The sequence below is a fragment of the Hemibagrus wyckioides genome, linkage group LG08 (genome assembly GCF_019097595.1).
Source record: "Hemibagrus wyckioides isolate EC202008001 linkage group LG08, SWU_Hwy_1.0, whole genome shotgun sequence".
NCBI classification, from domain to species: Eukaryota; Metazoa; Chordata; class Actinopteri; order Siluriformes; family Bagridae; genus Hemibagrus; species Hemibagrus wyckioides.
Window position 1 is genome coordinate 5167634 of NC_080717.1, and position 15997 is coordinate 5183630.

The 15997-nt window shown below is 38.8% G+C and overlaps 1 protein-coding gene across 11 annotated transcripts in view; it reads left to right on the forward strand.

The window, feature by feature from the left end:
• rapgef2b (Rap guanine nucleotide exchange factor 2b) overlaps positions 1-15997 on the forward strand; it is a 118734-nt gene that overhangs the window by 48411 nt on the left and 54326 nt on the right. For 10 of the 11 annotated variants that reach the window (XM_058396704.1, XM_058396705.1, XM_058396695.1 and 7 more), the window contains 3 exons: positions 1952-2035; positions 12380-12455; positions 15208-15375. In XM_058396704.1, the coding sequence (XP_058252687.1) occupies positions 1952-2035; positions 12380-12455; positions 15208-15375 (328 nt within the window). Of the gene's footprint in view, positions 1-1951; positions 2036-8634; positions 8886-12379; positions 12456-15207; positions 15376-15997 lie in introns of those variants that run through there. The other variant, XM_058396706.1, reaches the window with a different exon arrangement.

A 15997-nucleotide genomic window follows, 5' to 3' on the forward strand; every position in this document is an offset into this window, starting at 1 on the left:
TAGCAACATCTGTTGTTGTATTGTTTAGCGATCTGATGAGAAAAACGGTACTAACTTCTAAAGCTAACTAGTTGAAAACTAATTAGCTGATGCACAAATGCATGCTACTAGCTTTGTTAAGCACTAGCAAAGCAAACTAAATGTATCAGCTACAAACCCTCACCAGAGAGGTCATAGATTTCTCCTACTTCCAAGCTTTTATTTTTCATTTCATAGTATCTCTATACATCTTTAATGAGGTGTTTAGTACGACAGGATATGCTAAAACCATGGTGATAACTTTTCATTTCAACTTTTCCTTTTGCTTCAGAAAGTAAATGGGAAGAAATCGCAAGACTGGGGAAGTGAAGAAACATCGGACCACATGTTCAATTTTTTTTTTCTTTGTGTATTTGTGCTTTGTCTTAGCGCCACCAAGCCATCACCGTTGAGAATCTAATGCCGATTCGATTGAGTTTTTCGTTCTGTTGATTAACGGTTCTTTTGTTAACGACAAGGATGTTCTCTGCTCATCAGACTCCATTAGGTTCACTTTCATCAGTAGGAGGTGAAGTTTGACAGAGCTGGTCGCTAATTCTGCGGCCTTCTTGGCGCTTAGCCCACGTCCCATCCTGCCATGTGACACCAGGAGGAGACGTGTTTACTGAGCGCCATGTCAGCGTGCAATTTCCTTAAACACACACACACACACATACACACACGACTGCATTCACAAATGTCTTTGTTAGTGCTGCTATATTGGTGTGTTTGGGGAAGGAGAAAAGGTGGATGTAATGAGTAGTCTCCTGGTTTACCTCCTACTGTTTGTCTCTGTTGTCTTTTAGGAAAACTATCACGCCTTCTTTCAAACACAAGAAGCAGCAGTTAAGTGTTTGGACTTGTGGTGCAAGTCATTGTGGTCAGGGTTGTTCTCGGTCAGCGAGCGTAGCCACAGTAGCCGGTTGCGTCACACTATCATGGGAAAGTCTGGAATTGGTCATCTGTCATCAGCCATCATGGATAAATCAATATTTTCTTTAAAATGTACTTCTGCTACACTGACCTCAGGGATGAGGGATATGCAAGTAATTCTTAAAGGGATAGTGCCTACTGCATGCTCGTTTAAGCTAATACAGTGGAACCTCGGCAGTCACTGAAAGCTGTTTGGAAAGAGTCAACCCACGATACCAATGTTCCCTTCAGCATGCGTTCAAAAGCAACGTTTTTTTGTTGACAGATCGGTGGTGTGGGTGGTCTGTTCTATTTTTAGTCCAAGCTTGGTGGCACGACTTCCTGTGAGGACCCTTGACATGGAGTACTTGGCTTGGGTCAGATCTTTGTAAGCAGCCATACAGTTTACATACGCTTCGTATTGGTCATATTTTTGGGTGGCTGGAACGGATTATCTGCATTTACATTATTTTTTATGGGAAAACTCGTATCGCAGTTCAAATTTTCACCTTAAGAACTCGCCTCCAGAACGAATTAAATTGCAAAGGTTCCACTGTATCTGTAATTACTGCTGGAGGGAATTTCTGTACTGAGGAAAAACAACTCTTTAACTCTAAGCCTAAGGACAGTTGTTGAATTCTTACCAAGCGTTTATATAGACGCTGCGTAGCTTTTTCACCACACAATGTCTGGATTTAATCCTAATCTCAGATTAATGCTTCGTGTCCATGTGGGGTTTCATCATGGTTCTCCTGGGTTCCTTGGTTCTCCAACAAAATGGTGAATTGGTGACTTTAATTTGTCTGTATTTATCCTGAGTGATTTATGTTATAGTGTCCTATAAACAGCCTTAAAATGTCCACTCAAGGGTTTTCTTATCCCCCCCCACCTGTATCATCTACTTTATTAAAACCAAAAGCATAAAGAAATCTGTGTATTATTCGAGTTATTTATTAAAACTTTTATTTCTCTTCTTTCATCTCTCTCTCTCTCTCTCTCTCTCTCTCTGTCTCTCCTCCAGTCCGGATGACATCGGCAGCTGCTGGTACATCCTTCTCTCTGGATCTGTGTTCATCAAAGAGTCCATGTTCCTTCCCAGGTCCAGGTACGTAACATCATGTCACCAAAATGTCAGGATATGCCTATGACCTTGAACCGCGGGCAGCGGAGTCGCGGGCAGACTCGTGATTCGAGGCGGTCAGACTGAAACATGTGTGTTCCTGTCTGATCGTCTCGAATCACGAGTCTGTCCGTGACGTGCGTGTTTCAGTCTGGCCGTCTCGAATCACGAGTCTGTCCGTGACTCCACTGTCAACGGTTCAAGGTCAAGCTATAGCATGAAACCGATTAGCGCTCATTAGCCAAACTTATTCATGGATTAGATATCCGAGGCCATCTGGAGAACCCATGGGATGTTACCAAATTTGCGTAACAGTAATGATCAGGCAGAAAGCTTCCTTTTTTTCTTCCTTTGCCGTTTCCTCTTCCTCTTTTCCTTCCTCCTGGTCTTCTTCATGGTCCTTTTATTCATCTTCCCCATCCTCCTTTCCTCATCCTCTTCATCACCTTTTTCCTATTTAACTTCTCCCTCATCATCCTCTTCCTATTTTTTCCTTTCGTCTTCTACTTCTTTTTCTTCTCATTTCTTTCAGTTTTTTTCTTTTCTTCCTCATCCCCTTCCTCCCCCTTCTGCTTTTCTCCCCTTCGTCCACTTTTTCTTCCTCTTCTCCTTCCTCTTTCTCTCTCTTTTCTTTTTAAAATTTTTCTCCCCCCTTCTTTTCCACCTGCTTCTTCTTCCCATTCCTTGTCTTCTCTTTTTCTTTCTGCCCCATCATCATCATCATCATCATCATCATCATCTTCCTTATCTCCTCCTTCTACTTCTTCTTCTTCTTCTTCTTCTTTTTCATCTTCTTCTTCTTCTTTTTCTTCTTCATCACTTCTTCTTTTTCATCTTCTTCTTCTTCCTTCTCCTCCTCCTCTTCTTCTTCTTCTTTTTCATCATCTTCTCCTTCTTCTTCTTCTTCTTCTTCATCATCTTCTCCTTCTTCTTCTTCTTTTTCATCGTCATCTTCTTCTTTTTCTTCTTCTTCTTCATCACTTCTTCTTCTTTTTCATCATCATCTCCTTCTTCTTCTTCTTTTTCATCGTCATCTTCTTTTTCATCGTCTTCTTCTTCTTCTTCCTCCTCCTCCTCCTCTTCTTCTTCTTCTTCCTCCTCCTCTTCTCCATCCTCATCATCATCATCTTTTTTTAATAAAGCCTCATTAGACTATGTGACGTGACGAAGTGAAATTTCTTCTTTCACAGTGCAACAGTGAACAATATAAAAAATAAAGAAAATAGAGAAAAATGATTATAATAAAATATAAACAAATGTGTTAATATTTGTAATTTTATAGATAAAGTAAAATATAAAATCTGGAGAATGGAAGAATTATAAGCCAAGTGAAATGTCATGTGATGTGATTTACCTTTGGCTTTTTAAATTATTTATTCATTCATTCATTCATTCATTCACATAGAAGTCATAGATGTGTTGAGATCATTTCTGGAAAATCACTGTTGACAATTCTGAAAGGTTAAAATCTCAGAGCTTCTGATGAGACCTCCGCGTCCTTGAGCAAATCACTTCCCCTTCCTCGGATCAGCTCCGATTAGATTCTGGCTTATTTGTAATTACTTTTTGGAAAAAAAAATGACTTCCTGTTAATTAATGAGGGGGGGATTTAATTTTACACTACAGTAGCCCATATAAAGACCTCACCACCAGAGACTGGATGGATTTATCAGTCACACTCTCACTTTAACATGCCTCGTGTCCTGGAGCTTTGCTAAATTCACTCATCAAGGCCTTCAAGAGGCTCCTGGAAAATACCCAGAGTGCCTTTCTGTACATTTCAAATGCATTTAGATGTAACGTGCGTGCTGACACTCAGACGGTTACTGGGTGTCTAAATCCAGACGGGTCAGAACGGTGCAGGTCACATGACAGGTGGTTTGGATGACCGGCTTTTGCACACACACACACACACACACACACACACACACACACACACACACACAACCTTTAAAACTTTTTCTGAAAGAACATAAAGAAGGAAGTGAAGAACACAGGAAACTCTTCCTCTTTTCCTTCTTCATCTTTCTCATCGTTTACTTCGTCTTTCCCATGTTCCACTTCCTAATCCTTCTTCATCCTTTTCTTTTTCGTTTTTTTTATCTTAAACCTCTTCTTCCTCATCCTCCCTTCCTTCTGCTTCCTGTTCCTCTTTTTCTTCCTATTTCTTCTTCTTCTACTTCTTCTTCCTCCTCCCTTTTCTTTCTCTGTGAACTATTCTGCTACATTTCTTTAAATGTGTTTTTTATTATGAAGGTTGTCAGTGTATGTTTGATTATTTGTCCAACACATGCTTTAGAGAGAGAGAGAGAGAGAGAGAGAAATGCTATTTTCACCTCCATACTCACTCCTCAGGCCACGCTCATTAATAGGTAGCGACTTTCGTTGAATTTTCACACATGCAAATGGGTTTATCTGCATCGCATTATTAAAAACATGGTTCCGTTCAAAGCTTTAACCTTGTGTCCTGACTGAACCATCTCCGGACAAGCTGGAAAACTAAAGCAGCAGGAAATCCAGGAGAAAACCATCATATATGTATATATATATACAGTAGTCCCCCGTTTATCGCTAGGGTTCCAAACCCGCCCGTGATAAACGAAAATCCGCGATACACGGACGCCACCCCAAATGCTGTTTTTTTATTGCTTAAGCTGTAAATGACCCTCCCACACTCTTTAAACACACAGAAAACATTTGCAAGCATATAGCAAGAAGAATTTTGGGTAAATTGGTAGAAATATCACATTCATAGTGAGTACTGTATGTGTGTATGTTCCTTGCCAGAAGCCTTAGAAGGTGCAGAGCATTTGGGCGACATAATAGGGCTTGCAGAAAAGGCGTAAAAATACAACGTACAAAGAACAAACCAAACACTCGGGACCGTGACACGCCAAAAACTGGGATGCTGGAGAATTCTGCTTCCCTTTCCCCAACTGCACGCACAGCCAGCAGCCAATCACAACCATGATTAAACGAATGGGACATTCCGATTGGCCGGACTCGTTCCTCCAGCTGTACTGTATTTTGATTTTCAGCATCCTCACACAGCGCTTTCCTAAACAACGCTATGTGTTCTATGTCTCTCGAGTAAATACGCTGTATTTTATATATTATTATTTTAATTAATGTTTATATTTTGTAATTAACAATTATATTTTTTATTAATAAATTACTTTATTTCAACATAAAAGCAATTTATTATTGCGGATACCGCTATATAACGGGAAAACAAAGTAGTTATGCTCCAAATAAAAATCTGCGATATACCGGGGCCGCGATAAATGAACCGCGATATAGAGGGGGATTACTGCACTGGAATTGGAGTCGATGGTTTGACTTCAGCAGCTTGGTGGAGGTTCAGAAGCTTGAATCTCATTCATTTCCTTCCTGAAAGTACCTTTTCAATTCACAAAGGCACAATTAAAGTAAATAATAATAATAAGACAATGGATTGGGGCATGTTTGATCAGAAGGAAGTTTGTCGGGTTGTGAGTGCCACCTGCCTCCTTTGTCAGCCGTTATGTAATGGATCGAGTTGAACGTAGGCATTTCTCCTCAACCTCCAAACAAAAGCTTCATTGTTTAGCTCCTGATTAAACCTGAGATTTCAATTCCTGTATCGTTTGCTGTTGTAATCCAGACCACGTCTTATGGGGGGAAAACAAAACAATATTCCCGTTCCTTTTTAAAGCGCAAGGGACTGACTGCTTCCATTCTCCTGCTTCTACATTACTTTTCATCTTCCACTTTTTCTTCTTCTGCTCCATCCTCTTCCTCTTTTTATTTATTTTTTTCTTATCCTCCCCTTCTCTTCCACCTGCTTCTTCTTACCATTACCATTTGTCCTCTTCCTCCATCTATCATCTTCTTCTTCTCATCCACGTCTTCCTCCTCCTTTTTTCTTGTTCTTGTTCTACTTTATCCTCTTTTCCTTCCTCTGCCTTTTTACTTCTTTATTTATTTTTTAGCTTCCCCTTCTTTTCCACCTGCTTCTTCCCATTCCTTCCTCCTCCTTTTCTTTCTGTCCCATGATGATGATGATCATCATCATCTTCTTCTTCTTCTTCTTCTTCTTCTTCTTCTTCTTCTTCTTCTTCTTCTTCTTCTTCTTCTTTTTCTTTGCTTCCTCTTCCTTCACTCCACCATCTTTTAGTGCACCTGGTTCTTTCTCATCCACGTCTTCCTCCTCCTTTCTTTTTGTTCTTCTTGTTCTACTTTATCCTCTTTTCCTCCCTCTCCCTTTTTACCTCTTCCTTTTCTTCCTCATCTTCTTCATCGTCTTCTTCTTCTTCTACTGCTTCATCCTCTGCCTTTTTACCTCTTCCTCTTTTTCTTCCTCTTCTTCTTCATTGTCCTTTTCTTTGTCTTCTTCTTCTCTTCTTCTTTTTCTTTGCTTCCTCTTCCTTCACTCCACCTTCTTTTAGTGCATCTGGTTCTTTCTCATCCATGTCTTCCTCCTTCTGTCTTCTTGTTCTTGTTCTACTTTATTGTCTTTTTCTTTCTCTGCCTTTTTACCTTACTTTTCTTCCTCCTCTTCTTCATCGTCGTCTTCTTTTCTTCATCATCTTTCTCTTTCTCTGCCTTTTTACCTCTTCCTCTTTTTCTTCCTCTTCATCGTCATCTTCTTCTTCTTCTTCATCCTCTTTCTCTTCCTCTGCCTTTTTTACCTCTTCCTCTTCTTCTTCTTCATTGTCCTTTTCTTTGTCTTCTTCTTCATGTTCTTTTTGGCTTTCTCTTCCTCCTCCATTCCTTTTTAAAGCACAAGAGACATCATTCTTCTGCTTCTACATTACTTTTTGTTTCATCTCTAAACAATTGAATAATAAAAAGGCTTCACTGGTTTCTGTCCGCCGTAATAGTGAGGTTTCTTTCATTTCCTCAATCTTGCCCGTTCCCGCCATCATCTGCACTTCATAAGAAATAGTCCGCCGTCCAGATTGCACTTTCCCACAGAGGAAATCCGCAGTCTGACCCCGGCGTGCAGTTTCTTAGAAGTCTTGGAGCGTTAGCGCATCGTAGCTCGTTCCGTCTGATGCAGTCCTTCAATCTGTCTGAAGAGTCTGTAAAGTATTGCTAGTCATTTCCTGTCTGCAGAAAATCTTCCATTTTTACCCGAGGTTTGTCCAGTGTATCAATGAGAAGTGCTGTCCACTTTTTCCCGTCTTATGTGCAAGGTGTCCTGTCACAGATTACTAGGTGGAGTTAAATAAAATGAGCATGGCCCTCCTTCCTGCCCATGTACATGAACCTGCTAGCATGCTAGCGAATATGGTGTAGTGTAGTGATTCATTCTATACATGATTCAAATTCGATTCACAAATTCGGCTTCAGGATTTGATTAAATTCGATTCGCTATACTGGCTTCATGAATTGATTGGTTATGATTCACAATACTGGATTGAAGATTCGATTTGTTTTAAATTCACAATAATGGCTTCACCATTTGGATTGATCTGATTCACAATTCTAGATTCATGATTCGATTTGCTATGATTCACAATACTGGCTTCATGATTCGATTTGTTTCGATTCACAATACTGGCTTTATGCTTAAGTTTGTTCTGATTCACAATTCTGGCTTAATGATTCATTTTGTTCTGATTCTTGATTCTGGCTTCATAATTCAGTTTCGATTCAGAAAACTGGCTTAATGATTCAATTTGTTCCGATTCACAGTTCTTGCTTAATGATTCATTTTCTTCTGATTCATAGTTCTGGCTTCATTATTCAGTTTGTTTCGATTCAGAACACTGGCTTAATGATTCAGTTTGTTCTGACTCACAATTCTGGATTCATGATTTAGTTTGTTTCGATTCACAATACTGTCTTAATGATTCATTATGTTCTGATTCACAATTCTGGATTCACGTTTCAGTTTGTTCTGGTTCACAGTTCTGGCTTTATGATTCAGTTTGTTTTGATTCAGAAAACTGGCAGCATAATTCATTTTGTTCTGATTCACAATTCTGGCTTCACACTTCGGTTCGATTTGATTTGATTCACAATATCAGCTTTGAGCTTTAATTCGATTTGATTCACAGTACTGACTTTGAGTACTGGAGCTGTATTTTTATGCTACTTCAGGAAACTGAACGTTCCAGATGTCTGTCTGTCTGTCTGTCTGTCTGTCTGTCTGTCTGCCTGTCTGTCTGTCTGTCTGTCTGTCTGTCTCTCTCTCTCTCTCTCTCTCTCTCTCTCTATCTCTTGTCTCTCTTTCCAAAATCTACAACTTTCTATGACTCTCTTTTTTTTTTTAGTTTGCCTTACTTTCAACTTCTCTCTTTTACGTTCAGTTACTCATTCAATACACCCCTTTGACACTTCCCTCCCTCCCTTCCTCTCTCTCTCTCTCGCTCTCTCTCTCTCTCTCTCTCTGTGTGTGTAGTGTGTAGTGTGTGGAGTAGAAGTTGAGAGGTCAGTGTTGAGTGAGTTGATGTTAGACCCTCCCTCTCCGCCTGGCAGCAAGAAAGAGGCAGGCTGGAATGTTTGGCTCCGGTTCGTCATCACTAACGCCCAGTAGCATGAGTGCGCGCACACACACACACACACACACACACACACACACACACACACACGTACACCACATTCTGTGAGCACACGCTCCCATGACAAGGAGACAGTAGACTCTTAGAGCTGTGTGCGAGTTCGGCTGGATTTATGGAGCACACGCTGAACGCTTATGTTTATTTTTCTGTGAGAAATTCGACTTGAACTCTATGCACCAGGAAAATGACTGGAAGTGGAAGTGGAAATCTAGCTCTCTAGGAAATCTGGATGGTGATTGTGGATAGATCCACTGAAGGAACGTTCTAGTAACGTGTCATCACTGAAGGTAACTGGTTTAAGAGTGAATATGTGTGACGTGTGTAAGAGTTGGATGTTGGATTAGATTTCCCTTCCAGTTCTTTGGGAATATGATTTCGAATTAGAATTCCAATTCATACAAATCGGACCCGATGTCTGATGCAGTTGGATTTTTGTTGTAAGCGATACGAATAAAATCGTAAGGAAAGATTACGGAGATCTTAACTATAACCTTTTGTAACTTTTTTACACATTGATTTCGTTTGTAAGAAGATGTGAGATGATGATGATGATGATGAATTATGTGCTCATTAAATATGATCTATTCAATTTAATAGGAAATATACCTGCACTGCATTTCAAATTGAAGGAAATTTTGTATTTAACTGAATTAATGAATAGTAAGCAGGAATTTATGACTTGGGTCATAAAACTAAAGTATTAATCTTGAACTTTTTGTACTATATTTCTTATGTTCTGTAAAGCTGATATGAGACAATATCCGTCGTTAAAAGGATGCACTATACAAATAAAATGGAATGGAATTAAATTGAATTAAAATAATACATAATACAGTTTAAGTGAAGTCCACAGTTTCTAGAGAAACAGGAAGTCCTTTATTAGCTTAAAGTGAAACCTGCTTAGTTATTTATTTATTTTATTTATTTATAACAATTAATAAGACTAATATCTTCGGTCAGGGTGTGATAATCCTGCCGCTGGCGGCCCGTGGATTTCATCTCGTTCTAATAAAAGGTCAGAGGTGCTTTAGTTGTTCCTGTTAAGTGTCCTGTAGCTCAACCCATCAATTTTATCTATTTATTCTTCCCTGAAGTGTTGCAACAGAGGTGTTGTGTTCTAACAGCGTCGCATTTTACCCTTAAACCCTTTCCTGGCTCTCAGAACCTTCACACTTTCTCAATCTGTAATCCTTGCTCATTATGAAATGCAGAATTAGGAGAAAAAAGGTGTGTGTGTGTGTGTGGTATTGTAGTTGTGCATGTGTCATCACCTATTCACATTCCAGACCCCCTGCATGTTGTGTAATGTGGAATGAAGGGGCTCGGCAGGTGGGACGTGGATCATGGGACATGTCTCTCATACGCTAAAAACAAAAGAGTCAAATTCCATTTGATTCACTGGAACGAGTCGTGACTCGGTGTCTAATGGATGCGTCGTAATCGTTTACTAGAATTTATTCAACGATATACAAACATAACAGGACGTGTGATCTGGGATGTGCTGGAAAAATACTGCCGTGAAAGAGGACATGGATTTTATTTTGCGTTGTCGTTCGTGTAATATAAGAAAAGGTCCTTTATCCGCTTCAGAAAGGTCACAAAATGTCACGTCATACAGTTTGACGAACACGTGAAAGTAGTATTTTTAACCACACCTGCTTAAAACACCTGCAGAAACTTTTTTAGTGTTGATATAATCCATTTATTTTTAAAAGACATTCCATTCATTTCATCGCCACAGCGCTCTTTTCTAGCTTGTGCTTAACACGAGGACTTTTTATTTTATTCCTGAATAAAACTCAGTGTTTTATTCCAATTTTTTTTTTGTAACTGCAAACTAGAATACGGATTCAGACTTGTCACATATACAATGTTTAGGTAAATTCTTACATCACATCTTGGTTGGTTTGATTCACAATAGTGGTTTCATGATTCGATTCGCAATACTGGGTTTATGATTCGATTTGATTCACAATACTGAGTTTAAGATTCAATTTGATTCACAATACTGACTTAATGATTCAATTTGATGTACAATATTGGCTTTATGATTCGATTTAATTTACAATACTTCCTTTATGATCCAGTTTGATTCACAATATTGGGTTTATGATTAGATTTGATTCACAATATTGGCTTTATGATTCAATTCAATTTACAATAATTCCATTATGATCCAATTCGATTCAAATTTGATCCACAATACTGATTTCTCTTTCCGATTCACAATACTGGTTTTATGATTCGATTCGATTCACGATACTGGGTTCATGTTTCAAGTAAATCTGTCAGTGAGCTCGAAATTAATTTTTTCTTCTGTTCTGATGAATTTTAGTCATCTTGCACTTTCAGAGATAGCCCTACGTTATGATTCACCCTGTCTATGTAGTAGAGTCTTCTAGCGTATTCAGTGCCAATCAGGAAAATTCATACCACAGCTTGGGAGCTTAGCGTGACTCTACTTGCTGAGCGTCAGTTAGAAATGAGTTGGGGTGTGTTCGGGTGTGTTTGAGTGTAGAACTGAGTTTTCTTCTGAGCCTCCCATATTATCTGTGCTGATAACAGAAGAAAGATATTGTGCAGGGATAGGAAAAGGAAAACAGAAACGCTTAGGATTTCTTAAAACTCACACTATTGGCTAGTTTTGATGTTTAACAATGTGATTAAACCTTTGAGTCTATATCCAGATGGTTGTGTTGATGAGAAGAGAAGACGATCCATGTTTATCGTTGTAAACAGAAGCCTGGATGAGTAGAGCTAAAGACGGACAGATCAGTATGGAATTCGGTTGAGTTAGCATTGTGGTTGAATTAGCACTTCACCCCCCCTGCTGTTTGTGTGTGTGTGTAAGAGCTCTGGACTTTTGTACTCTGGCTCAGCTTTTTCCCCTGTAAAAGAAAAATGCCATGCTAGCACTGTTGATGCTTTAACCAAAGAGCTAAACAGGACAATGACATAAAAACTGTTACTAGCAGTTAAAATGGAGAATCAACACTGATCCTCAGCCAGCTAGAGATTTTTATATGTAACTGCTAGCAGTGTGTATTGATTGAGGAATAAAACACTCAGGAGAATGCTGGTGTAGGAAAATAATCCATCTGATTAAACTTTATTTGATTTTATTCAACATAATAATAATAATAATAATAATAATAATAATAATAATAATAATAAACACACAGTTTATCATGTCACAGAGAAACCTGAAATCCTCTGTCCTGAACACTGGAGACTCCTTCCTCCTTAGATATTTAATCAATTAAACAACTATTCCAATTTGTTTATTATTACAGCATCCTCCAATCAAATCCCCTGGTAACGAGCCGTTACTATGGCGACGGTTACATATCAGAACGAGCATGTCGATAGCATTTTCTGGCCGCTTTTATCGAATGAATCCATACCTTCTGATTCGAGAATCCGGCAGCGCTGTGGTGTAATTAGCTCTACAGACTCGGTATTATACTGCGTTAGTGTGCTAGTGTTTGTGTGTATGTTTACCACACCCTGTATTTGCGGCTTTCCCTCCGTATTTCCACTGTGGTGTTTTCTATAGCGTCTCTTACACGCCCCAGTGTGAAGCACTGTACTCCATTCATCATCTGGGATGTCGGCTGGGGGACTTTTCCAGGCTTGGGGTCAGTGGAATCTTACTGGGGAGATCAGGAACACTGTAATGTGTCACTTGTGTGTGTGTGTGTGTGTGTGGTGTGTGTGTCCATTCCCCACATGCTCTACTCACTGGTTTTAATCTGTATATCACTGTTTTTTCTTTCTCCAGTTTCGGGAAGCGTTCTGCTGGGAGTTTACGTCGCGGATGTGAGTGTATCGTCTTGGAGCCGTCCGAAATGATCGTGGTGAGTTTTGAGAACGCTGATACACCGATACGGTATTCTGTACATCGAGAACGCATGATCTGAGGCAGATTAACAATTATTTTGTATCAATAATTTGATGATTATTGATATTATTGTAACTTGATGTTCACTTCAACCAATATAGTTCAGTAGTTCAGTCACCAGCTTTGCCAACACTCGACGCTACGGTCAGGCCAATAAAGCTTAGTGAATTGAGAGGGAGAGAGAGAGAGAGAGAGAGAGAGAGAGAGAGAGAGAGAGAGAGATAAAACAATGAATGAAACATGAGTGAATAAAACATTACTCCTTGAATTAATGTGCAGTTTTGGCTCTGGAGGTCAATCTGGCTCCCATTGTGTTTGTACTGCAATGTGAACTCAAACTGAGGACTGTCTTTAAACTGAGGCTGGAGTTAGAAAGGAAGACGTCTTAAATGAAATGAAATAAAACAAAATACAATAAAATAATATAGAATTAAATTAAATATAATAAAATAAAATACAATAATAAAAAATGAAATAGAATAAAATAAAATCAGATAAATACAATAATAAAATAAAATAACTAATGTAATGATCCTTGCAAAATTCTACACTCAGCATGGTTTAACATCATTTTTTACGATCCCTTCCTTGGCTGAGAAAAAATGGAAAAAGAAAGAAAAAAAAAGTCAGCAGAATAAACTAATCTCTGATGATCCGACTCCTGCCATGGTGACAGTTGGCACATTTCCTACACTCCTTCCGGCTAGCTAGATTGTTTATATAATGTGTAGGGAAAAGGGGTTCAAACAGAATGCAGAGAAAGAAAATCCTTAGAAATACAAGGACACAGCTGTTATTTGGCTGTCCGGTTGTATCCAGATATCGGCATAACGTGTTAACGTGAGGTGTTCGCCACATACCTTTACCTAAATGTAGATTTATTGTGAAAAATTCAGTATGCAAATTTATTAGAACACTTCCAAACTAATCCTCATGTTTATTATCCAGCAAAGCTAGTATTATTTTTAGTATTATAAATAATTATTTATATTATTATTATTATTATTTGTATTATTAAATATTATTATTATCATTTTTATTCTTATAAGAGTGAAGAGTAGAAGGAACTCCTGGAGCCGTGGTGTGTTTGTTTTTCTCCTTGCAAGCTTCATATCTGGCATCTCACTCATGTGCGCATGAAAGTAAAAGCCTCTCATGTCGTATTAGTTGCGTCATGCAGGATCTCCAGACCTGCTATTTTTTTTCTAGATTAAATTTAGGTGCCTCAGGTGCCCAGACTCGCATACAAAAACATTTACATAAAGAAGCTTTATGCCATTTTTTTATTGCATGTTTATTACTTAAAAATATATAAATGGTAGCTAAATATTAATATTTTATCTAAAATGTAAATCTTAAATTTGAACATTTAATATTAACAATTAATTAATATTTAATTGTTAAATCCCAAAAATATTTTTAGCATTTTTTAAAAAGGCAATCTCATTATTTATATATATATATATATATATATATATATATATATATATATATATATATATATATATATATATATACATACATATAATAATTTTAATAATTTTTAAAAATATAATCTAAAATAAAAATATAATATATATAATCTAAAATAAAAATATTATATACACAGAATAAAGCGCTTTTCTCTCATCGCTGTTTGACAAGTGACTCTGATCTGTAGGCTGATGCATCGGTTGGCTCATATTCACAAAAGTTGCTGCTCTGTGTGTGTGACTGCCATCTAAATTGGATGAAAATTGTGTTTTTTAAAAAAAAGAAATTGCCAGGCTTTGTGCATTTGTATTAGAAAGTTGGCGAGACAGATGCTGCTCATCAACAAGAACCCAATATCGTTACCGAGCAATTCCACCGATGCAGTGCAGTCAAGCACACTTTTATCAGCTTTATTCATTCAGCTCAGGTCCAGGCACGTGCACACGGTTACATCCAGATTGGGCTAATCTCCAAGTCGGCGCGTCGTTCCCTTTGGTTGCGTTCGGTCGCTGAAGGAGTTCCTGCTGTGTTATTATTGGCTGTTGTGGTTCTGTAATTATGATCCCATGCAGGATATGGACACTGCATTCACTCTCGCTCAATATATTCCCACTGCTCGGCGCTCGGCGGCGTTGCCATAGCAGCAGTTGGTAAGGTAGCGAGAGATTTGATGTGTAATCCCATCGGTGGAGGGAGTGTGAAATGGGAGGCTGCAGTGAAAGTACAGATGAAGCGGAGAGTGTGTGTGTGTGTGTGTGAGAGAGAGAGGGCAGGAGATGGAGACATTGCAAATATATTAATCTCATTTCCCTCAGAGTGGTATAAGGTCACTCTAGCTTAGTGCTTCCTTGCATTGAAATCTCAGATCATCCTCATGATGCATCTAAAACTTTATGGCACTGTGCATTTATTCCACATTTGATGCAGTATGATGGATATATAGAGTAGAAAAGAGGCACAGCATACAGAAAACCCTGACCTTTGACCTTGTCCTCTCCTGCTGCTCCGTTTCCAGAAGCCTAGAAAGCACCCTCCCTGTTTTGTTTTTTTTTCCCCTCTATATTTGATGTAGCCTTCTGAGCTCTTAACACACACACTCACACTCTCACACACTTACAGACAGGCTCACACACCCATTGCTATTTTTACGCAGTGCAAGAGATGGGGATGGGAGGGGGGGGAAGACGGAGAGGGAGAGAGCGAGAGAATCACTCGTCTCTCTGTTCCTCTGGCAGGTGGACTATATGGATGAGAATGAGGAGTATTTTCAGCGCCAGGCTTCGCATCGTCAGTCCCGGAGGAGATTCCGCAAAATCAACCAGAAGGGTGAAAGGCAGACCATCATCGACACGGTGGAGCCATACCAAGCGGGCAAGCCGCCCATAAGCCGCGGGTACCACACGGTGAGTACTACACAACTTTGTACACTCGTTCTGTGTGTGTGTGAGTGTGTGTGCTCTCTTTGTGTTGCTTTGGCTTTTGGACCATGTGATCACCTTTAACGTCCATCTACATATATCACCGCTTTCTTCTTTCACTATTAACTTCCATCTCCTCTCCTATACTTCTATATCTCTGTACATACATACATTAATATACATTTTCATACTTATCTATCCCTTGTTATCACATTGTTGTTGCACATTTCTATTATATTAGAAGCACTTTTCTTTCCTCTACCTGCAACGGTGTTCATCAAAAAGTGCTGAAGCGGCAACTCGATAACTCAAATCTGGACGATTTGTGTGGAGATAAGAGATTCTCCAAGTTCATACCATTCCAAATGGAGAAAAATAACATCATAATAATACAAAATTTAGGTCCAAAATTATCTGGCAAGCTCAGACCAGTTGTATAAATGATTTCAGGAGCAATTTGAGATCGTCTCTTTACTGAGGTATTCGATTTTCTGTACGTAAAAAGAAACAAAAACGAACAAATCTGTTAAAAAAGTAGCTAGTTTTGCTAGCTATGTAACTATATAATAGCATGCTAGCTGGTTCTTTTCAGAGTACAGTTGATTAT